Here is a 25794-nt window from a genome sequence, read left to right on the forward strand (position 1 = left end):
CCATTCAGCTCATCCTCACAGGGCACATGTGGGGCCTCCAGGCTTGACTGCAGCACTGGGGCCAAGAGATCCCAACTCCCACAAACACCAGAGAAGGCCTTCTGATTGTCAAACCATCATTAAAAACACATCAGATCTTCATTAGTGCAACTTGGCTTTTGAGGGAAACAACAAAGTCATGTTAAATCAGGTGAAAAAGCATTTTAATAATATTGAAATATGTTTCTTTAGAAATTCTTGCTGCATTCAGTGTCATGATGTTGACACCAAGACAGATCATTCTCAAAATCCAAGATTATCCTAAGAGTTAGAAAATAATTGATTTTGGAATATTCATCAATTCTCATTGAACTTGATAAACTATCTATGAATGAAGGAAAGTATCTCTGCAGAGGCTTACATTACACTCACATTGTGCTACCTAGTACTTTTCCAAATGATCAGGGTTTGTTTCTTACTATAAGGTCAGCTACTGGGATTGAGACCTTACAGTACAAAAAAGTGCAAAATTTGTTAAATTCTGTTAAGAAAATGGCCATGATTTAGAGGACCTGGTTAGTAATCAAGTACTTCTTGGCAGAAACATGATTTTAAGATCTGTCAATAAGACAGAATGAATCTCCCAACAACTATGTGGACAATTTAGATAAAAGAGACAGCCCAACAGACAAGAAATTTGCCTTCTGAAGCAATCCTGGAGAAAACCCATTTTCATTTTACAGACTTCTTGCAAATATATGTAGATTATGAAATATTGAAAGAAAAGCATTAAAATAAACCTCCAAGTTTGCCCTCTAACTTCTGTTTGGCCCCTAACCCAGAGGTTTATCCTGCTCAAATCCTTGATGTACCCCAAAAGCCCCAAATCCTGGATGGATCCTTCCCAGCTCCTGCCAGTTCTCATGCCCAAGCCATACAGAACCTTACATCTGATAATGCCAGCTGCATCTTTCAAAGCTTAAGGAGACAAACAGGAACATTTTTGTTTATCTGCAAGCTCCAAGGCTCTCCTAAGAAATCATCATGTCAAACCTCTATGGAGGGAAACAGGGGAGACAGTCAGAAATCAGACAGTATTTCAGCTCTGGTTACACTGTTCTTTCCAGGCTGTGGTTTTTACTGGAAGGCACAACAAGAAGACAGCTCTCCAGAAGACAAAGTCTGTTCAAAAATTTGCTCAGGTTATTGAACCTTGCAAAAAAGAAACTGGCTGAGAATAATGAATGACTGCAATACCCAGGACATTAGAGCAGAGGATCTAACAGAGCAGTTGTATTTTTTCTGTTAAATATGTTTCAGGCTAGGTCTAATCTTTTGACTTTACATTCTGTGACTAAATAGTTTAATCAGTAATGAGGCTAAAAAGCTTTGATGAAATATTTGTACAAACAGGAAGAATTAAGTTGCTTATTGAACAAAACCATCTCTTCTGAGGATTCACTTCATTTGCAATGTTCAGTCAGCAGAATTATCATGGAAAAATAAATATGTTCCACATCATAAAACTCTAACACTCCAATACTCAAATTAAAACTAAATTAGCCAACACAAACAGGAAAGGTGATTCTAGTGACAGACATAATTTATGCCTCTGATGAGCCAAGATAAAATATTTATGTAATTACATTTTCTGTATTTAGAAAGATTATTAAATCCTAGAACAAAACATTTGAAAGATTATTTCATGCTATTACTACTTAGATGGAAGACATCATAGGACCAGGGTCCTAATTACAATTACTAATTACTTGGCACTGTATGTGCATTTTTACTTCCCCTTGAAATAGCTTTCTCTGCCCTGAAAAGGCTGGACCTCAGATAATGCCATCAAACCAGCAGGTGAACCCAACGTTCAGAATAAAAGAAGGGATGAAGCTAAGCAATGAATCTAAAGCCCACACTGTGAGCAATAATCACAGTTTTCCAGACACCTCAGCCTTTCAGCAATATCTTTTCTAAGTGGAAAAAGAGATTCTTTCCTTTTTTATCTCAAAATATGTCACCTTTTTAGATTAGCTTGGCTGTGTTAAACATACTTACAAACAAAACACCTTTCAAATCATGCAAATCTTGAAGCACTGCACACATGAGGGATCCTGCCACTTCACCTACATAGCTTGGCATGAACTTGTGTTTGTCAAAATTCAAATTTGGGACTTCCATGAACAAAAGAATCCCCTTCTTTTGAAGTCACTGTTGTAGCATCACAATTTGTGGTAACAACACCAGGAAAAGACAACTTCAGTGTGTACTTTAAAAAAAATAATACTATAAATATACTATTGAGATCAGCATTCGAGTGCTGGCTGTTCCACTCTCCCTGGACTAATCACAGGCTTAAAAGCTTATTTAAGTGCTTAGCTCAAACATTTGTGTTTCAGTAACATTTCTAAAGATACCAGTGAAAAGTAAGCTGCACCTGGTCGAATAAACATTGTCAGGCTTTGTCTCTACAGAGACCTTAATGCCCCACTGCTAACCACATGCAAGATATGAATGTTACAAAATTATTTATCAACATTTAAAATTCTCGGCCAAAGACAAGGTTCAAGCAATAGACTGTACTCAGAGTCTATTTTCCATAATTTACTGAGTATATAACATAATTTCAGAAAATGGCCATTTATTTACTTGATCATCAGTGTGCCCACAAGTTTTATATAACTGCTTTAAACCCCTTATTTGAGGAAGCATTCATGCTTCTGTTTTACCCCTTGCTGGACACACTGGAGGTGTGTCAAACATACCTGCTCATTTTGCAGGACCTACCCCAGCTGCCATCCGCATGGCACCATGGCTTGAAACCCAAAAAAAGATCCAAACCTTCTGATTCCTATTAGTCAAAACCTACAGAGGAAAGTTTCAGGTCAGGGAAAAGTGACCCTACTGCTTCACCAAGCTCTCAGCAAACTGCTGGGACAGTCCCACTCCTCCATGCCCTGTGCCTGCTCACACACCCCTGTGTGCTGCGGTTGCCAGATGCAAGGTGAAAGGGCAGGAGAAGCATCCCTTTCAGCAGCCACCTACCATCCATCATGTAAAACTGCACCCTCAGCGTGCACAGAGAGCAAAAGCATTTCTTGGATGGGATCAGCAGTGTGGTACAAGCAGGGTTCCCAATCAGAGGAGGAGGCGGGATGTCCTGGGGGAAAAACTGGTGCCAAGGGGAGTAGTGAAGGGTAGAGGACAAGGAACACAGAAAGCAGATTAGGTACGGCTGTTAGGCCTGGCCAATGATGAATAATTCATGGGTATCTCAGGAGCCTTTATGGCATTGTTCTTTCTGAGAGAAGTACCTATTTATTTCCAGAGGCAAGACGTAAGTGCCTTTATTCTTACAAGCTTCTCTTTAAGCACAAAAACATCATAAAAGCTTTCTTAAAGCCATCATAAAAGTTTTCTTAAAGCTTGGCATTATTAAATGCTTACTTTCTGTTTTCCTTATGCAAGATTGCTGCAGAGGTTACAAATGAGCAAAATATCTTGTATTAAAACCCCAAAAAGGGGTATCTCATGACCAAATATTCAGTGCCAACAAAAGTCTATTGTGTTGCTCTGACAGAAAGCCATATTTTTATTTTATTAAACCAGATCATACTTTAACTACATAACCTAATTTTTTTGCATGGTTATATTAGAAAACTATATTCTAAAAATAAGCCAGCAGCTTGATTTTAGTTGTCAATTAAGGAAAAACAAAATTACCTAACTATCATGAAATATGACAGATTTTTTTTCCTTTCTTTCATAGGAAGAAAGAGATAAACTTTATTTTGAAAGAGACAGTCTTAAGCTAAAAAATTCTGCTTGGAAATATTCTATCTTCTTGCCAATTAGGTGTTCTTTTAATGACCTCAGATATTATCACTCTGTTGGTTTGTTTTTACCCATAGAGGTGATAATAGTGAAGATTTCATCTTAGTAAAGAAGAATTAGCTCATATCTACCTATTAGCTCATATTTAAAGAAAAACTTACAGTTTTTAATTCCTTCATATATTTCTATAGCCAAGGTTTGTAAAACATGGGTGTGCTGTTTGTAATTAAAGGTGTACAGAAAAAAATCAGCAATGAATAAAACCCCACAGAAACAATTTCTGGCAACCCTAGTGACTCCCCAGCCCAGCAAAATGTTCAATTGAATATCAGCAAGTGTCCTTCTCTATCACACTACATGTGCTCCTTCCCCTGCTCATGGCCCCAACTCACTGGCAAGATGCTTTAACATAGCACTTACTAATTTCATCCCTTCAGGAGCCTCCTGCATCCGGCAGAGCAGCTGTTTTTCCTCACAGCCCAGATGAGTTTGCCTTGCCAATCGCTCGGCTAAAGAAAGTGCTCTGGACAATCACCTCCTGCACCAGGATGAGCATTTAAAGATGTTGCAAGAGAGAAAAGCAGTAGGATTGTTTTGGCAGAGGGGCCACGCTCCAGTAAGTGCCTATAAATACGGGCAGGGTTAAATGAACTGCCTTGTGGCTACCCAAAGGATTGGGCAGTATTAAAGGCTCTGCAGAAGGCCAGATTCCATGCTCTTCCAGGGACAAACACACAGAGCACCGCTGCAGCAGTGACAAAAGGACACGATGAAAGAGGCTACCAAGACTGCGTCTCATGGAATTGTTTCCTTATACTCTTCTACTCACCTGTGCTTACTTGTCTGTCTTATCACTCGACCGCACGTGCTCCAGGGCAGGAAGTTGCTAAATGTACAGCAGTTTGAACCACAAAACTTGCAAATCTCACCATAAATTATTAACAGTAACAACAAAAGCAAATACAAGCTTTGTAAAAAGTGATTGCCGTTATGCTTATTTTTAAAACTAGGTTTGTGGCTCTTTGCCTCCCAGCACAGAATTAAGCTCTACAAATTGGGTTGCCATTACATAGCTCAATAAACATCTAGACCAGATAGATAGTCATGTAAATTTTTCACTACTAATTATCCTATTGTATCTTTCATGATACCAATGCAGTAACTTTCCCAGTACTATTTGAATAGCATGTGCAAAATCACCTTTTAACTTCAGAATTAGCAGAATTGCTGCTGATATCAGTGCTGCCCACTAATAATAAGGGTTCAGATGAGGATATCCTTCCATTGCTGCCAGCTTTTCAAACTTGCAATGATTTTTGAAGCAACTAATTTTATTTATCCAGACCATTTTCACTCCTGGGAACAAAGTGGTCTTTGCTGTCTAGAGCTCAGGTAGATTGATGCACTGCAATGAAATCTTCTTTACATCCTTGCAAGTCAAACTGCTTTTGAATGAGTGCACAGCTGCCAGTGTGTGCTTGATGTATTTGCTTTGAAATTATGTAGCCATTTCTATTGATTCCTCACACAGGTAATTTTCTGTGTACCAGTGAATCCTCTGCATTTTGTCATAATTTATCAAAGCTATTAATAAATTTGCAGGAAAGTGGCTTACAATAGCTAGATCTAAGAGGGCTGGAATAAAAAGTCCTGTAAAATTTTCATGATGACAGTTGAAAATGTCACATGAATCTTCTGCTGCTTAGAAGAAACTGTATTTATTACAAATACAATCTTCAAAATGAATATTTGAGCATGATAAAAGACCTGTTTGCTACTCTCCTTCAGCTGCAGGGTGCAGTGATTATTAGTGTCCTTACCCATACCCAAATGCTGTCAGGAATATTTTGAAGACACACAAAAAAATGCCTAGGGAACACAAATGTTTGACAATACAAAAATAATCTACAGTGTCAATCTCATGGTCTCTTACCATTCATAATTTTAACCTTATGAACATAACTAATCATTAAAATGCACAACCATCGCCTTAACTGTACAAGTAATATTACCATATTTTGCTTTTTATTATCTTTCTTTCAAAGTGCATCTTTCTTAGACTCTCTTTTTGCACAGCAAGAGTACCAGATCTTTTAGTTTATTGCCTTGAAGATGAAGTTTTTATCTTCTGTTACAATTCTGACCAATGTTTTCAGGGTTTTTACATTATTCTGCATTAAAGAATTAAAGGACTACAATTTGCCCACTTTTATTTCTACTTATTAATAAATAAAACCTTTTCTAGGTATTTACAAGGGCATTTGCTCCACTGGGCAAACAAAGGAAAGAAAAACCTTTTCCAGAAATTTTTGGAATAGATGTATGTGAAGTTTCTGCTTTTCATCAGTCTTTTAGGTACATTTTAACTAAGATATGTTTGGACTCTATCTCATAGTGTATATTTTCCAAATAATTGGAAATTATTTTTGGTTATCAGTTTTGCATAATGCCTTCCTTTACCCTGTATCTCCCCAAATACATACCATTCTGACCTGTAAGTGATAAGCCTCTACTGACTTTCTTCAGCAACTAAATAAACCTTTCCAGCACATTCTCCATGTGATTAGGGAGGTCACTTGTGATTCAGCAAATCTGTTCAAGGTATTCTTTAGCTATTTCAAAGAAACCTCAGATATTCAGATTCTCTTATCACAGAGATCTATTGGGAAGTTCTGACCAGCTTGTGATTCAAGATCTCATCCATCAAAACAGTGAGAACTTGAAACAGAGTCTGCTCTTTATATTAGAGAGATATTTTATGATCTTGATTTTATGATCTCGACAAAGGGACTTTTACAACTAATTCAACTGAATAAAAGAGAGAGAAATCTGTTATATTCTTATCCTTTTTATCTGTGGATACTGAAAATGGTGATATTGAAGTCTGCATTTACTGATTCTACACCTTTCCACAAAATCAGGTCTTAGCATTTTAAGATGAACATTGGACAAACAGCTTCCTCACATCCCCATTGTCAAACAGTGTGCACCTGTACCCAGCCTCTTGTAGGAACTTCCCATTTAGCTCATTTGATCCATCCCCTTTTGTCTTAGCACCTATCAAGTGTTATCTTCGTGCTTTTAAGATTATTGTAATGCATTTTACATTCTTTTCATGAGATTTCTCTCCCATTCTTCTGTCACTCATTACTTCAGCATTCATTACCACACATTCTCACCAAGGCTGTTGTTTTCAAATAAAAGCAATTTCAGCATGAGTTAAAATCATGGGTCTTCAATGCTGCTATGGATCTAATTGTGGAAAAACAGACTAGTCTAGTGACAGATTTTGTATGCTGGGAATCTATATCACTTTTTGGTTTTAGTGATTTCAACAAAATACATTATTTTACGATAATGCATCTGTGGTTGTAGGAAGTACTGTGACACCCATCTGTTTCCTTAGAAGAACCAGTCTCCTCTCTTTGAGTCTAGATAATTGGGAAGAATAAATGTTGCCTAATGCTTTCCAGCATAGAAAGCAAAACCTGCAAAGCAATTCATTACAAATAAATTAAAAGAAACTCTGTAATCTGATAGCAAAGCAAATCAATGATAATAATTTTTGAAGCATTCCATGTGTTTCTCTTTGGTGCCTCTTAGCATGGCTCACTAACTGCTCATGTGAGTGTGGTGATTTGAACTCCACGTCACTCTCTAGCAGAAGCCACTGGTGGGCAGAAAGGTGAGGCTGATTTGTTATTGCTGATTAAAAAAAAAAAAGATGATAACAGACATTTGCTTCCGAAGATCTCGACTAAAATAAAGTTACTGTATTATGTGGTAATATAAAGGAGACCTCACTGTTTTCAAAACTCTACAGCAAAGACCCTGACTCCACAAAGCCTGAATTTTATTTTTTTAACTGAGTTAAAAACAGATGAAGAAACCCCACAAGTCTGACTGCAATGAGGTCTGCAAAGCACAAAAGGATCTGCAAAGGGACTGCTTGTTAAGCACCATTTCTTCAGAGGCTCAGATCAGTTCAGACAGTGCATACAAAGGCACCCCTAGAGAAACTCCAGGATTTTGTGCATTGTGATCCCCCTTTCTAGAGACATGGGTTTATGTAAGCGTTCATGGATGTGACATGACACAGAAAAAAAGAAGAAAAGTAAATAAAATGTCTGCAATGGCTTGATATCACTGGAGAGCAGGACAGGGCTAGAGAATAGTGTATTTACTATTCCAAACCATTCTCTCTGCATGGCTTGGAAAACTGATCAAAAAGGTCAAATCATCAGCTTAGTTATTATAAAAGACAAATATCCTTCCACTGTGAGGGCAGAGGCAGAGGGAAGAAGAAAATGCAAAAAAGCAAGCTAATGAAATCTCACACAGAAACCTCAGTAATGTAATTGTCTTTTTGTCTATGCTTGCTGATGAACACAGCTCCACCCAGAGACCAGCCATCTTGGGGAATTAAATCATTCTGATCAATAAAGCAGAAACTGGACAGGAGAAACATCTTAAAAGCCATTTTCATGATCAGAAACACTGTTAAATACTCACATAAGAACATTCTAAATCCAGCAAAGCTACTCAGCTCTACAAACAAGCTAAACAAAGGTCAATGAGGGCAAGTCATTAAAGGATATTTAATGTACACAATTTATTTTTACATTTCAAGTATTTCTTCCTACCACATGTCTGATTACTTTTCTTTGGTTACATACATATTGTTCAGGAAAAAAGAAGATGTCCTCTAGGATTGAAAATAGCTTTGTATGTGGCAATGGACTTCCCAAGATTTTGGGGTTTTTTCACCCAGTGCCAAATTGTTCAGTCAAGTGACAATTTATTATGATACATCAATTATAGAATTAATTATTTTACTTTTATATAAGCACAAACAAAAGCAGCAGTATTGTGTACATTGTTATGATTCATCTTCCTCATGGAAAATCCACAGCTTTTTCTAATTTATAGATTTTTTTCCCTCATAAATATTTATGTCCAGCAATCAAAAACTTTTAAACAAACTGTAAAGTCTTTAAACAGGATCAGGAAATTAACTGCACCTAAACTGTAGTCTGTTCTTTGTAACATGGTGCAGAGTTCTTCCAAAGGAAAACCAACTGTTTGCTCACCATCTCACTCTATGGCTTTTGAAGATTTAGTATAAATCCTGGCACTGTTTTTTCATTTCTACTCTTGAATAATTACACAGAATTTTAGAAAAAACACAGATGTAAAACTATTTCTTTTCTGCTCTGTCATCTTTCTCTGCTTTACCAGAATATTAAGGGTGGCCAAATTTTAAATGTTGAGTTCAGTAAGTTAATTTAGGCACATTACCTCAATCTAACACAAAAATCTAATTCACAATTCCGACAAGAAAAATAACTCATTCACCAAAGGGAGATATTCAAAGCTGTTGCTTTCCTGAATCTTCCAGTTTATTCTCTAAGCCATTATGTTTGTTACAGGGATCAATTTACAATTAATGTTGATCTGCCAGCAGATTCAAATTAAAATTAATTGTATAAATTTGAGTACACATTGGCTGTTCTTTGCTTAGTATTCATTACCAGCGTAAGGCTCTAAAGCACAAGAGGAAGGGAGATGTAGGGCTCTGAAGTCTGTTTAATGTTTCATTGTCAAACTAGCATTGGTTTAGCAACACTAATGGCCCAAATACTAATTTTATGGCAATTAAATTGTGCAAATTTTAAAAACTGTATCACTGTTTATAGGAGAATAATATTGCTTTTACCTTACTGATAAGCGTGACAACATCACCTTCCCGGATTGTGAGTTCATCATCGTTCTGTGCTTCGTAGGGAAATATCACTTTGCAATACTCCTTGTCTGAAAGGAAGAACATTCACTGTGATAAATTATCACTTCATAACAACTGCTTATTCAAGGGTGAATAATCTTCATAAAACATTCCATTAGTGTCTCTTTGTGCTGCCTTATTTCCTTGCCATCTTTCTCTTTGTATTTTAGACCTTCGTAAACAACATGAAATATTTAAAAACCTGCACGCTGATAAGCATTCCCACACACGTCATCCAGGGAGTCAGCTCTGTAGCCCCTAGAACCATTGTCTCAAATGAAATTGCTTCAGACAGCAACCTGCCACAAACTCTTTCCCTTCGAGTAAGCCTGTATCTGACACTTCCTTCCGTAGCTCCACTGGTACGGCCTCCCACCAGACTGCATAACCTGGAAGCATAAAGGATGCAGTAGATTGACATTGCTCATCTATCCCCTTGTGTGCAAGAAAGCAGATATTTATGAATCTATAAAGATGGTACAACAATAAATAAGACATTAATAAATGTTAATCTATTAATAACTAAACCACCTGTACACTCAGTGTAAGAGTTTTGAGTATTACTCCAAAGTTTCCTTGACCCTTTTTCCTTTACTCTCTATAAATAAGGGCATCATCTCAACTTTCATCTGGAAAATACAGAAGCCAGCACTCCTACTCAGAAATCAGAAAAAGCAGTTGTCATGAAAAGCAGTTACTTCCATGTTGCTGTGCAACAGATGAGTATGTCATTGTGCCTTACTAATAAAAATGGGAATATGTTTTACAGCTGTTAAACTATGCATAAAAATATGTGATACTCTAAGACAGCAGGTCTAAAAGGACTAAGTAAACTACTCGACTGTTTGTAGAAGGGCATGTGATTTTGTAGAAATGTTCACCTCACTTTAAATGTCTCAGTTTTGATGACCTCTGTGTTTAGTGAATTTCCATATTCAATGCAGAGAAGTGCTGGCAGGCCACAGAAGTACAAATTAATTTGAAATAACAGGACTTATTCTTTTATACTGACTATAACGAGAACGCACACTATCACACTTGAGGGTATCTGAGGCTCCTCCAGGGGGTCAGTTCAGCTGCCCAGACACTAAGTGCCTTTTCAGACACTTGAGGGTGTATAAGACACATGCATAGTTTAGCTGAACCTATGGAATTCCCAGGTCTCTCTGGTCTGACAGCTGGAGGCAATTCAAAACAAAATACCCAGGGGGTATCTCAGCTCCAGATGCAGGCTACTGATTTCAGCCCTCAAGCTTTGGTCTTGTGTCCAAATTTAGATTCAGGCATCTGATGTTAGAAACCAGCCTGGTCAGTGCACTAAAGTCAATGGAGATCAAGTGACTAAAATGAGCAAAGCCTTGAGAGCCTCTCCTGACTCCAAGAGCAGACAGCTGCATTCGATTAGCTGAGCCATGATTTGAACTCCCTGGACAGCAGTGACAGATGTCTAGTGGGACCACCTCCCGAAAAATCCAGATACCAAACTCATGATTATAACCCAAACTTAGGGCTCTGACACATAAGCTCCTTCCAAACGTCTAAAGTTTAGTGAGAGGAACACCAGCTGTAAAGATGCAGCCCGGAAATGTGCATCTGAAAATTTGCTCTCCGTAAGCAACATCAGCCTGAAAAATTAAATAGTACTGGTAGGGAACGGGAAAGCTCTTCTTCATTTCACACACTGTCATTCAGAAACAGCATGAATTTTATGTGTCATTGGTTCAAGCAAACAAGAACTTCTTAGGCTTTACAAATTTCTTATTCTGAACACAAATGTTTGAAATGTTTCATTTACCCATGACCATTACAGTTGGTTTTCTGGCCATGCCCTGTATTAGGTCTGCCTGAGATGAAGTTAATTTTCTTCACAGCAGCCCACATGGTGCTGTATTTTTGATTTGTGACTAAAACTGCACTGGTAACACACTGGTGTTTTTGCTGTTGCCCAGCATACCTACACAGCTTTCTTTTTTTCCCTTTTTCTATCCCCCAAGTAGGCCAGGGTGAGCAAGAAGCTGGAGGGAACACAGCAAATGACCCAAGATGAGTAAAGGGATAGCCTCTGCCATACGGCCTCCTGCTCAGCAATAAAAGTGAATAATGCAATAAATGGCTTTGGGGGTGTTTCCATTCCTCGGAGACTGGCTGGACATTGATCCACTGTAGGTAGTAAATGAATTGATCTACTGAATTGTGGTTGCCTTTGTGTTGCCCCTTTTAATTTGTCTTTCATTTATTTATCAAACTGTCTTTATTCATTGATTTTCTTGCTTTTGCTTACTCTGCTTTCTCCCTTACAGCGAGCAGGTGGCTGGGTGGAGCAGAGCTGCTGGGTGGGCTCAACTCACCACAGCTCCTCTGGTGTCGCTGAAGAAATAAAATTCAGATGAAGACAATGAACAAACGTTTTGAGGGAAAAAAAATGAGCAAGGGAAAAAAAATCCTTTTCCCTGTTCTGAAAGCAAAGAACACTATGAAATAACCATTTGGTGACTTTTCCAAACCACTGGGCGTGTGAGAACCAGGTCACAACTCAGCTTCAGAGGATGAAAGGGGTGTCCAACTGCTGCTTTACTGCATTCTGAGGAAGGGTTGGGATGTCTCCTTGTGGACTTGGCTAGGATGCTCCACCTGCTCACTGCCTTGTCTTAGAGACAGTAGAACAACATTTTATGTAAAAGCTGGTAGAAAGCTTGCACACACTAACTTAGGTGGATGCAAAGCAGCATGCAGATAAATATGAGATTCAACACATTTTACACTTCAGTGGCATGCTACCTTAAATTATCATCATGGGGTTTTTTGCCTATTCTGAGTATATCCACACTCTGAAAAGCAGCTGTGCTAAATAATAGATTCAATGAATTAGCCCAGAGTTGATGTAGATGTAATATTGCACTAAAGAAGCTGAGGGCTGCACACTCAGGCAAGTCTCTAGTTACTGGGAACAGGCTTAGCATTTCTTTTTTGGGATACAGAACTGGCTGGATTCTCAGAGGTAAACAACACCTGAGCCCAAGAAGGATAATTCCAGAACATCCATTCTCAGACACACAGATTGCTCCTCCATTCAATAACAGCATCAGCTGAAGATTAAGTGGGAAGCCAAGCACAAAGTACAGCTAAAAAACTGCAAACAGCCACCACGGCATCGCTCTGACAGGATGTCTGCAGTACAGCTTCTGCTCAAGGCACGGATGAATCCCACATGTTTCAGGTTAAAAAATGCTTTGGATAGCAAAGGACTTGGGTATCCTGAGTCCCGTAACAGAGAAGCCTCGCTCAGGCTTGCTATTTGAAAACTGGGTATTTGAATAGTCTTTCAGGATGAAGACCCTGATAGACAAGAGTGGAGAGAGTGCTGTGGTTTCAGCATCTGAAATATCAGTTTATGATCAGGAAATAAGTTCTCTCTAGCAGACAGATACACATCTTTTCCTTCTGGTTTTGATGTCAAGAACTCTGTTGTCCAATGACCTGTTTACCCTCCCCACCAAATTCTAAATATTTTCTTTCCTTAAAAAAAATCCAAATAACAGCAAATCAAGGAATTAAACTATAGAAAAATATCAAAAATCAACCAAACGATGATGTGGTTCATAAAGAGGCAGGAGACAAACTTCTGAGAGGCACAAGAGGGAGCTGGGGGAGGCTCATGGCCCCCCTGTGCTCTGAATGCTGGCACAGGAACACAGAGTGAAGGGACAGCCATGGAAAAAGAATATGGTTTATGCACAGTGGAAGTCTGGACTTCTTGAGTACAATTGAGACAGACCTACACTAAATCACTGAACCCATTGGATCATGCTGCAACAGGGGTCTCAACATCACAGATGGGTTGGGAGCAATGTAAGTAACTGGACAAAGTCAGCTTTCAAACTTCTCCTAAGGGATAGGTAAAGCAACATGATTTTAGTAAGCAAAGACAAAGCCAACAGAACTCAAAATAATATGAACCTTTAAAATCAGATTAATGAAAGCAGAGAAAAATCTAATAGGCTATGTCACATCAGGACTGAAATTGTCCTTACTCAGCAGGGCACAATACCACAGCAGAATGTAGAAGCACTTAATGTCAACAGTCATGTTTAGATGGGAAGGAAGAAAAGATAAAAGAAAAAACTAATTTCAGACACAGCATTGCATAGACCACACTGGAATTTGCTGAATTTGGGATTTTCTGAATGAGAAAAAAAATAACAGAAAAATACTAATAGTCAGAACAATATGTCCTATTACATGACTGGCAAATAAACTTAAGTCAAATTAAAACTTCAAGATACCGAAGCTAAGTATCCCTCAGCTGTAGATGATAAACCTCATTATTCCATTTGACATCCAAAACAGGGTTTATACATCACAGACAGTTCTTCCAGAAGCTCTTTTTCTCCTCCTGACCTGGTAAAAATACATCTGTTAATAAACCCCCAACAGCAGATATCTTGGAAACATTAAGGGAGGAGAAAAGATGATACTCATGAGCTTTTCAGTCGTGTTTTATCAATTCAGCAGTACTTTACTCTGTCAGACCAGTCTCTCACTGCAAACTCACAGCTCTTCCCAACCATGGGCAAAGGTCACTGCCCGAGGAACTGAGTGAATGGATAAACCTAAAGAGAATGAGATATTTGATGGGGGTTGTTATCATGTATCTTTGTGCAACACTGTCTGTCCCCAGGTTGAAAATGTGGCCTTATTGACAAAGTCTCAACCCCTCGAAAAATCATTGCCTCACGAGGGAGAACAACAGCAAGGGGCAGCCCTCCTACAGAACACTTCATTACCCTGGCCATTGCAAGGACAGCATTTCACTGACAGAATTCAGTGCCTCAATGTGTATTTACAACTGCAGGGTAAAGAGCTGACGTCAAGCTACAGACCTGCTCTGTGACTTGGGGTCCTGCAGTACTGTAGCAGGTAAATTAGTTTGTTTGTATTTTGAGAGACTGGTTAAATATTATACTGTTCCAAGCAGATCTGAGCAAACTCCATTTACTGTATCAGTGAACCCTGTTTCACTTCAAAAGCATGACTCTTCTGTTTGTTCTCCTGCCACACTCTTAAGATGAGCTGAGACCTTCAAGAAGGCAGTCCACAGACAAACATTCATTCAAGCTTAAATTTCAAAGAGGACAGTGACTCTGGAACTTGCTTTTCCTCTTAGGGCAGGATGACACAATCTCTTTCTTTTACTTCTATTGTTGCTTCTTTGTATGGGTAATTTTTGAGGCTTAAATATTTCCCCATCAGCGAAGTCTAAATCATATAGCAATCAATATGGACACAAACAGTAATACTAAGCAAGAAAACAAGCAGCATTAAGGTAGTATTCCTTGAGCTTAAACTTCCTCTATTTGACTATCACTCATGAAATGTTTCTGAAATGCAGTAAAGAATACAAAATCTAGTGAAAAATTACATAATTATTACCAAAACCACAAATCAGATAAAAAAAAAATCCAAACACTATATTCAGCAGAATTTGGTTTTACTATTAATTGCTACACTCAAGACTCATAAATAGATTGCACTAATAAATATTTTCACAGAACTTAGTAAGATGTAAACTGTCAAAACACCACCTTTTTAAAAAAATTAGAAACAGAAGTAACTATGGTCCTATTAATACATATTCACCATGCAAAAGATTAGTTGTTTGCTATGATCTTGGTACTCCTATGCAATAGCTTAACACAAATTTTAAATAGTGAGTGGAGTAATCAAATTAAGTGCTGTGGTCAAGGCACTCTGTGACTTACTGCCTTTGCTATTTTGTTGTCTGCTTATTTATACTCCATTAGTGCAGTCTCAGTAATCTGCAATAACTGTCAGATGTTGTGGATGTTTTTGTTTTGCTTAATTTTAGAATCCAACAGAGCTACTTCAAAACTTAGATATATTTTCTACAACATATCCTATTTACCACAAGCTACTCATACTAAAAGTAAGCTATTTCATAGAAAACAATCTATCTCACCCCAGAAACAGGATTGTAAACTCTCATGCATTAATGTGCCATCCTATCTACATGGCAGAGATGGAACTTCAAGAGCAGAATACTCCTCTAAATCTAGGAACCCACGAATCTAAACCAAACAGCTCTCCCCTTTTCTCTTTGAAGATGCATTCCCTCATTTGTAAAAAATTACTGATGTTTTCCAAGGGATCACTCAAACCCTGTACAGATTTGTACCTTCACTTGCTCTTCCTTTGAGCAAAAAGTTGTCTTTGGCCCTGAAGAGTCATCACAAAATCTTAAGTCCATTTTTGGGGAGATTTACAAAGCATATTGTTGGGAGATGCACCTTAGAGACCACACACCTCTGCCTTTTGCTTCAACCAACTCACCCCATTGCAGAGCTTAGCTCATCTTGCATGTTCCAAGAGCAGTTGGCACATTAAGTGTCTCACTGCTGATCACTGCCCCACCACATCAGAAAAGCTACAGGAAAAAGCAGACTGGAATCAAAGTGTGAGAAAAGTCAGCGACCATCACTCCTCGATGAAGCCCCATGGGCAGAGGGAAGATGCTGCTGGTACCTGCTTCCTCTCTCAGCTGGCTCTTTCTCAATGCAACTGCATTTTTTTAATCCAGTTGGCACTAAGGCATAACATCATCAGTCATGGAAAGAAATGAGGAAAATTCAAAACTGGGTTATTCCTCTCCCAACATAACCTCTGTCTTGCTTGCAGCATTCATCTCCAAGAGTAATCCCAAAGGAATCTAAACCACGGATCCAAAAGCTCCCTCTCCATACTGAACTTAATCTATGGATCTTCTGTTTCTTGCTACTTCCTTGAAGAACGGCACAGTATCTGTTTTGTTCAGCAGCTGAAGACTCCAAGAAGGACTGGGACACTACCATCCCAGGCAAAAGTGAAAGTACTTGAGGTCCAAGGTGGAATGATTCTTTTGTGCTGAACACAGCAATTGGAACATTCACCAGCTTTCTGAGACTGCAAACTTCCTTGGACTGGATGCTTTTTCAAGCTTGTTTGTGGTAAAAATTAAAAATTGAATTTTTGAGAAATGACAAATACTGTACAGATTATAGTCCTATGCCAAAATCTGACCATACTCCCAATTTCTGACTATCAAGCTATAATTTTATTATGAAGAAATTATTCCTCTGCCTATATTAAGCACCAAACCAGACTGAAGCATGTTTCATTTGCACTGAAAGTTAATTCAATTTAAGTGGAGGACAACTTCAGCTGAATGAAATGTGTCTTCAATGATGTCATTTGAGGCTAAGAAAGTTATATATAATTACATTACATCAGACCTTCCTATAGATGTGCTTCTCTTTCCCAAGCATGAACAGAGATGCCAAGAATTCTACTGAGGCCCCACAGATTCCAGCAAAGATAAAATAATAAATAATGAAGTTTAGTTAAAATTCAGCAAGATACTGTGCAAATAAGTAGCCCAACCTTCTCACCAACACTGACAAAATGGATGTTGAATGAAGACAGTGGCAGAAGAAGAAGGATTTTTCTGACCAAAAAGATGTATCCATGGGAAATAACAAAGAGGTGAAAGAAGGACCATCCAGAGCCCAAAAGTGTTGATGGAAAAGTGTCTCTGCCAGCCAGAGCTCAATGGATCACAGTAGAAGATACAGTTTTCTAACCATTGGTCAGAAGGTTTCCATATTCAGTTTATAAATGTGAAAATTTGAACCTCCCATTCCCTGGGATGTGATTTAGTGAGCAGCTTCAGCAGTCAAGTATAAGGTGATGTGGAAAGAAGCAGCCTGGCTTCCCACACGAGGGTTAATGCTGCAGGTGGGAAAGCCCCTGGACCACCTCTTCTGCTGGCTCCTGCACTCAGGTCAGCTTGAAGTGCTCAGCCTGCAGGCTGGCAAAGGTAATTCCAAAACACGTTCAGGAGCCCTCTTCTGCATCACCAGTTCACACATTTTTCAGTATTTCAAGTTTTCACTTCCTCAGGGCAGTTGAAATCTTGCAGTATTTCCCATTAGAGCCTGCTGGCATGGGGCCCCAAGATTAGAGGATGTAGCAAGTCAATGATGGTGGTGGGGCTAATGGACAATAACTCACTGAAAGCTCTTTTAAGCTGCTTTTGCAGCTCTGAGCTGAAAACCTGAACAAACCAGTTTGCAACCACACACTTCCCTCAGACAGACCCTGCCCTGCTGATCCAGATGCTTTCCTACATATGTCTGTATGAGTTTCAGTTCTGAGACAAAATGTTATCTGCTAACTTTCTTAAAGGATAAACACATATGGGAAGAAGGACTGGGCAATATTTAAAGAAAGTCAACTCTGTTATATTCAGCTTCTTTTCTAAGGTATAGCTGTGTTCTCTTCCCTCTTAGTCTTTTCCACCACAATCTGTAACATTTATTTGTAACTCTATAGAAATAAAATCAAAAGATGGGGAATATATATGTATTATTTGGTAAACTAGTCACATATGCCTCCCTAGAACAGCATAGAGACATACCTGAAAGATTTAATCATTACTTTGTCATTGCTAAGCACTGAAACGATGCAAAAAAGAACTGAAGGTCAGAGAATCAGAGAATAGTTTGGATTGGAAAGAAACTTTAGGATCACCTCGCCATGGGCAAGGACACCTTTCACTATACCAGGTGGCTCAGAGCCCCATCCAGCCTGGCCTTGAGCACTGCCAGGGATGGGGCAACCATCCTCCTCTGGGCAACCTGCTCCTGTGCCTTACTAAGGTCACAGTAAGGAATTTCTAACATCTGATCTAAACCTGCCGTCTCTCAGATTAAAGCCATTTCTCCTTGTCCTGTCACTACACTCCCTTGTAAAAATTCACTCTCCACCTCTCTTGTAGGTCCCCTTGAGGTACTGGAATGCTGCTGGAAGGTCTTCCTGGAGCCTTCCCTTTGGTTTCCCATACAAACTATACCATGCATACAGTTTTATTTCTGCTATATAAAGAAATAAAAATAAAATAATGACAATATTTTTTTTTAAAAGAGGAAAAAGGCAAGGGCATTCGCAATGAGATAAATTTTTCTATGACCTACCTACAAGTTACAACCTGAATTTGGATCTTATTCAACTCTGATTAATTCAAAATATCCTCAAGGCTGAAAGTTTATCACATAATTTAACTTGATTCTTGGTGGCAGAAAACTTGAGGTAGGGTCACAAGAGCAAAAACAATTCAGAGGATTCTGTGAAACAAAGAATTTTAACTAGGTACCACCTACTCAAAGTTTATCCTAAATATACCTATCTGCATCCTGCCTTTTTTACATACAGGACACTCTTTTAACCAAAACAAAAGAAAAGCATTCAGCTTGCTTTTAGTAGCACCAAGTGCAAAAAAGAAAAACCTATGAAACCTACTTTTTGTTCTGCTGTCCACTTCTACTTTTGTTGGCTCCTGAGTTGCTGTGGCTGGAGGTAATTTCTTCCCAACACTCTGAAAAAAAAAATTATTCTTCTTTAAAATTTGCAGGTTCAGTTAAAAGTTGGACAACATAAAATAGTAATGGAAATACAAAATATAGGAGTAGAAAAGGGACAGTAAAGAAAAAGAGGCAAATTATAAACTGCACTTATGTTTGTTACTGGGGATTAACTTTTTTTAAAATTATAAAGAATTAATAAAAATGTGATCTTTTAATTTCCCTCTACTAATGTTTCTAATATTTTTTAATGATAACCCCTTAGCACCTCCCTGAGTTTCTGGGAAGACTCACAGAAGTTTCACTGGTAGATTGAATATTAAGCAATCGATGAAATGACTTGGGGAAAGGTGTTATTCAGCACCAAAAGTAAAGCTGAAAGAAGCAGCAGAGAGGAACCCACTTGACTTCTGTTCATACAAGGAGTATTCATTTCAGTCATTCTAGATTGACTGTGATTTTTATATAGACAACATCTCTTTCTTATTTTATTATTTTTTATATCTTTCTAGCAAAAGTAACTAATTTACAGTTAATTACTATAATAAGCAATAATCTGCCTGGGACAGGTAAGCTGAAACATTAAACAAATACCAACTGCCCCCACCAAAATAAAATAGAAGAAAATCAGTGATATTCATCTTTATGTATCTTCTATTATATGCATACTGTCCCCTCTCTCTCTTAGCTTGTCTTCCTATCCTTTTATATCTTTAAAATCCCAGCAAGGTGTAGATGAGAAAATAAGCATAATTGTTTCTGAAAATCCCTAGCTGCCATTCCCTGCAAGGTCTGCACAAACACCATAAAGCTCCTCCATAAAGCTCCTCCATAAAGCTCCTCCATAAAGCTCCTCCATGCTTTCATGACCTCCTGAGTAACAGCTTAGAGACCAGAGCACTGAGATCTACTCTTGGAAGCACCGAGTACCATAAGGACCATGAGAAAACACTGGTCAATATAAAAAGCAATAGGACTAGAGCTCTTTGAGTAGCTGAAAAATCCCAAGGTGTATAAAGAACACTGAGAGTTCCATGTTAATAATACGTAATAATGTGTGAAAATATATCCATGGGAAGGACTCAAATACACACAGGGTTTTCAGGCTGGTAAAAAGAGCACATAGGGAGGAAAGATAGTGCTGAGAGTTGTGCACTAGACAGTCATCAAATCCATATTGGCAGCAATGCAGACTATGAACTGCAATAGCCAAAGGCATTCCATTGCAACTTAATTTGCAGGTGGAAGAAGAAACACCTGACCTTCTGATGAGCTCATAACTCTACTCAGAATCCAGAGTTTGTGAACTGCTAAGGAAGAGAAATAAACAACAAAACTCTAGAGAACCTCCCAGACTCTTTTCTGAGGAGGGAATGAAAGATGAGAAGCATTAGTTGGACCAGTGATTAGGGAGGTAACAGAAAAATAGGAGAGGACAGATATCTGCAAATCGAGAGAGGGCAAAACGGAAAAGTTCATGACCTGGTTTTGCTGGAGAAGTTTAAAGTCAAGAAGGATGATTATAAATCTGAGATCTATCTGCAAAGCAGTGAAAATTGTACTAAAAGAGATATAATGGATGTTTTGAAGCTACCAGGCATTTGTATTTACACAGATAAAAGTACAGAATGTCTCCAAAATGAAAGCAAGACTGGGAAGGCAGCTTCTGGTTCCGAGGCAAACAGGGCAGTTCAAGATAGCTGCGCAGCACAGTGCATGCTCAGTCATGATCAAACCTTTATTCACATTTCTGCTTCATGAAATTGTTTAGGAAAATTATGAAAGCAGATACTCTAAACTGCACTGCAACAAAGACATGCTCACTAAAGGAATATGAAAACCCTTTAAATTAGGGGAGGTTTTGTTATTTTATAGACTAAATTATTATGCAAGACCAATTAATTAAAGAAAATATTTTAGTAATTGCTTTACCATACATGAATCATTGATTTTATGCCATGAAACACTATATAAACCCACAACAGGATGAAATTTAACAAGCTACAGATCACAACAAAAGAATCATGAGTAAAAAGGAAGATATTTGTGTATCCTAGTGGAAAATCCATTATGCAAAGTAATTTCCTAATGTATAGAAGCAGATGCAAGAGCAGTGCTTGAAAACATTATTTCATTTGTTCATTCAGAACAAATGCCTGTGCAGGTGATAAATCAGGGCTGGGAACCAACCTGTGAACAGAAAAGGGAATACTATCCAAACAAGGCTGCTCTTTTATTAGAGCTAAGAGAAAGAATTAAAATAATTTTTTTGTGGGTTGCATAAGACCCACTCCAGTGAGAAGGGAAACCTGAATTTGTTGTGGGACAGGGAGAGGAGAAGACAAGTGGAACTGCTGTTCTTTAATTGTGAGGGGACTACACTCTGGGATTTCTAGGGATGAAAAAATCATCACTGACAGGACAAAGGAATAAAAATTGATAAGTCATGTAAACCTGGTTTCAGGTAGACCTGAACTGCCAAGTTCAATTTTCCTGTTAAGTGGTCCTAAAAGACGTGAGGTTTAAAAATTATTATTTATTTATTTATGTTTCCAATTGGTCTACATTTGCATGGAAAATGTGTCACCACTTTCTGAAAACACCTACATGAAACTTAATATTGTACTTTTTTGTTCATTAGGAAATACCCAAGATAAACTCTCCTCACTCTAAGAGATACTGAATCCTCTGTGATATGGTAAATCTGATGGTTCTGCTATAATGGGCTAAAAAACTCAAGTATAGCCAAGATTTGGAGACCCAGAGCAAGCATTATTATCAGAGCCACCAATTGTTCTGACAAGAAGACAAAAATGGAGACGGTGACATCTCTGACATAAGCCAGAAACTTTCCTGCTCTCTTTCCAACTCTTCTATGTCACTCATACTCCCATACAGGTCAAATACCTACAAAGTTTTTTAGTGGTGAGGAGAACAAAGCAAGCCCAACTTGAATTCTTGCTGATCCAATCTGCACACATCTGCATGACACAGACTTTTGTTTTCAAAACCAGTTACTACAGGATATTTTGTTGTCTTCTTCAGTGGAAGGCCCAGTGAAATTTATCAACACCTTCACTTTTAAAATAGGAAACATGGAGCAAAGAACACCCAATATGTTGAACTGAAGATTTCAATATAATTATTTCTCCTCCTCTGTTCTTCCTTTACACAAGAAGATGGTCCACGCCCTTCTAGACACATTGATCTATGCTACAAAGTACTGATATACAACTCCAGCTTTGCTGTTAGTCTTTTACCTGATTAATTCTTACCTATCAGGCTCAGGATTCCTAAGAAGCAAGCACATCTTACCCCTTTGGGACACAGGCACAAAACAAGACTTATAACTTGAAGGACTTTTTGGGAATTTAGATAGTCCAAATCCAAGAACAGGATCCTCAACCCTGTCAGCAATCCCTAACATCTCCCAGCATAAATTGTCTCACTCCATTTACCTAAACCTATCATGTTGTCAATAATGTTTGCAATTAAAAGTCAAATGCAGCATGAACCAGAATGCCCATAATGGCATCTCCCAGTAGTGTCCTAAATACCAACTGCAAAGACAAGTGAAGTTCTGCATTTTCTCTCTAAAACTGTCTTGGATTCTTGGCTGCAGAAAGGTTTCCTCACCAGCAAGAAGGGTATCATATTAATCTGTGCCCTTGTATCTCCAGCCCAGTGGTAGAGAGACACTCCTAAAGTTTCAGTTTCCATTTGTCCTCCTCCAGCATGCTGATTATCATAAATCCCTTTCCTAGGTGGTGGCAGTGAGCCTTGTTCCACTTACATTTCTCTGTAGATATCACTCTGACTTGCTTAGTCCTGTCACACAAGAGAAACATGGTGGAAACAGTTTGTGTTTTCTAACTCCAAGCCTAGGTTGACTTCCAACACAACAGAATATTATCAACAAAATAGGCAGAATCTTAATCCCACTATTTCTGCAAGGCAAGCATAATTAGATTATTTATCTGTCAGACACAAACTTCTTTAATCTCCTGACAAGCTAATCCTAAAGATGAAACGGGATGAAGTGCCCTCTTGCTGCAGCAACAGCTGATAAAAGCATGAAAAATCACCATGATTTGGTGTTCAGATATTCAGAGGGACGAGACAGATTTAGCAGCAACCTGGCAGTGTTAGTGCTTGGGTCAGTGAAGCCAATGGAAGGACAGCCCAGCACTGAACAAGCACTGAACAAGGACAGCCCAGCACTGAACCAATGGAAGGACAGCCCAGCACTGAACAAGCACTGAACAAGGACAGCCCAGCACTGAACCAATGGAAGGACAGCCCAGCACTGAACAAGCAGCTCTGTGGGCCTCAATGGCATTTTGGTACACTGCAAATCTGTATCACTGCAGACCAGTTTCCTCTGATACTGAATTAACAGGAATTGCAAAAATGGTTTAGGTGGCCACAAAGTCAGGTAAAGGAGGTCATGGTACAATCTGAACAGTCTCATTTTCTTTCATTTATTTATTTTGTGTCAACTGGGATCCTGTTACAGCAGAGAACAACACAAGAGAAACAGAACACGAAATGGACAGTATACAAGTGAGTTTTTCTCACCTAAAGATACTGTGGTTGTTCCCTACAACTACTGAACTCTGACCAGAGGGAGAAAAGTAGACCTGTGACCAAGTTTCTTCTTTCAGGATATTTTAGCATTATACTTCAGGGTTTTCTGTTGTGGCTGAAAACTGACCTGTATATTTACTTTCATTATTCAAGTCTAGTGTGTCTAGAACATTTCATCTGAAAATTCAAAATGAATTGTCATATGTGCACAGAGAGGTCCATGCAAAAGGTTCTGTTTCACTTTGCACCAAAGTAACATATTTATCCTTTGAGGCTCCTTTAACAATAAAGCCTTCTTGAAGCAATAGCTTATTTACTCGTGAATAAGCAAAAAAGGATTTACTCAGCATCACTATTTATTTTCAAAAGTGTATTGAGGTATTTATCCTAGATAAAATGTTTTGGAAACTGCTACTTGGAATATAACTCTGTGAAGATATTTGTAAGGAATCCATCAGTTATTAAAGAATTCATAAAAAGGGGCTGTATGAGCTGGAAACATTAAGCTTAACATAGTTTGTCAGTTTGAATAGTGATAATCCAACAATGTGCACTGGTGCTTTGTACGAGGGAGGAAAAGGCAGCTTTGTATCTTTTGAACTTTTAGAATTTCAGAAAACCTCAATGACTGGGTCAGAGGAAAAAAGTATCATGTTTCTCTGACCACAATGCTTCCTCTTAACATTCATTTAAGTATATTTAGATCTGGCTTATATGCATGAGAATTTTCTAATATATAGGTTTATATGCAAATCCAGGGCCATTATTAGTGAGAGTATAAAAGCTGTAGCCTTCAATGTGTTTTACACTCCATTTTGTAACTGAGAACATTTGTTCACAAAGAAGCAGAAATAGTAATTAGAGTCTTCAGCTCTGAATTAACAGGAGCATAAACAGTCTTCTCACTGACTATGTATAATGCTAGTGCTGTGAGGGAGAAGCCATATTAATTATTTTTTTCTAATATGTATCAAGTGCTTAAGGAGTGTCATCAAGTCCTCTATCCATTCTATCTGTTCTGCCTTAAAATCTGAAAAAGAGAAAAAATATAAAAACCCCAAAGACTTTCAAATGTCAAACTGTTCTCACTCTGTCAGAAACAAAATAAATGTCCAAGATTTCATTTTTTCCCATGCTACCAACATTCAGCTCCACATAAAGCCCTTTCTGTGACAGCATGATTAAGTATTGCTTATCCTGAGGTTTCCCAGAAGGACAGAGTTGACACTTTTCTGAAGGGTCACCATATGGGACTTCAAAGAGGGTAATGGGAATTTTAAGAAACATTTCTAGAGAAAACAAAAATTCTTCAAGAAAAGTGAACTAAGCACTTGTCTACACATTTGATTGCCTCAGTCATCTACAGCAGCTTCTTCCTCTGTAACTACTTTCTTCACAGCTTTGCTTTGCTAGAAAGACTATCCACATGCATGTCCATTACTTGTCTTTTTTAACACCAACCAGTTAGGAACATCTGCCCAGTGCACTGCCAGCTAATGTAGAGAGACGCAGTTGCCAAAACTGCTCACATTTCCACTGACAGCTCAAAGCCTGGTGCAGGTGAACTTCCCTTGGCTCAGCAGGAGAGGCAACAAAGACTGGGCACCTTCAGATAAGGGTACCCAGCCTCTGAGACCCTGGAGGGCCTCAAGCTGGGAGGTAAGAGCAGTTAACGGCCTGCCCACGTAGACAGGGACAAAGAATCCAGCGAGATATTGGAAGAGCCCAGATGATAATTCACCAATGGACCAAGAGGTGCACGCGGGGCACGTGAACATCTTGTGCACAAACTTGAGGGTGTAAAGGCCCAGAGATTTCTTTGTTCAGGGTCCCTCTTCAGAGGCATCCAGTTAAAGCTTAAAAAGAAACCAACTCTGCCTCAAACCCAGGGTCCAAAATCTTCTTTAGTGGTTCTTGCCTTTACATCATTCAGTAGTTGAAACATGAACATCACTCAGCTCTAAATACCAGATGATGCTTCCCTAAAGAATGGTCCCCCTAACCACAGCAATAGATGTAGCACAACTCAGAGAACTTTTTAGTGGGACGTTTGGTAAATATTCCACAGAATGCAGACAACAAAGCAATTAAAGTATTTTAAGGTTCATGTTACAATTTCTTTTCACACAGTCAAACTATATTTTCTTCCATCTGACAACCTGAAAAAGGCACATTCTCACACTTTTTCCATATTCC

At 38.5% G+C, this 25794-nt stretch overlaps 1 protein-coding gene across 10 annotated transcripts in view; it reads right to left on the reverse strand.

Annotated features, from left to right (window-relative positions):
• SH3KBP1 (SH3 domain containing kinase binding protein 1) overlaps window positions 1-25794 on the reverse strand; it is a 213236-nt gene that overhangs the window by 40704 nt on the left and 146738 nt on the right. For all 10 annotated transcript variants that reach the window (XR_005257534.1, XM_038142201.1, XM_038142178.1 and 7 more), the window contains 2 exons: window positions 18950-19025; window positions 9533-9627 (listed from right to left, as the gene is read on the reverse strand). Coding sequence is in view for 9 of the 10 variants with exons in the window: in XM_038142201.1 (XP_037998129.1) it covers window positions 9533-9627; window positions 18950-19025 (171 nt within the window). In the remaining variant the exon portion in view is untranslated. The remainder of the gene's footprint in view (window positions 1-9532; window positions 9628-18949; window positions 19026-25794) is intronic.

The sequence above is a fragment of the Motacilla alba genome, chromosome 1 (genome assembly GCF_015832195.1).
Source record: "Motacilla alba alba isolate MOTALB_02 chromosome 1, Motacilla_alba_V1.0_pri, whole genome shotgun sequence".
Lineage (NCBI taxonomy): Eukaryota > Metazoa > Chordata > Aves > Passeriformes > Motacillidae > Motacilla > Motacilla alba.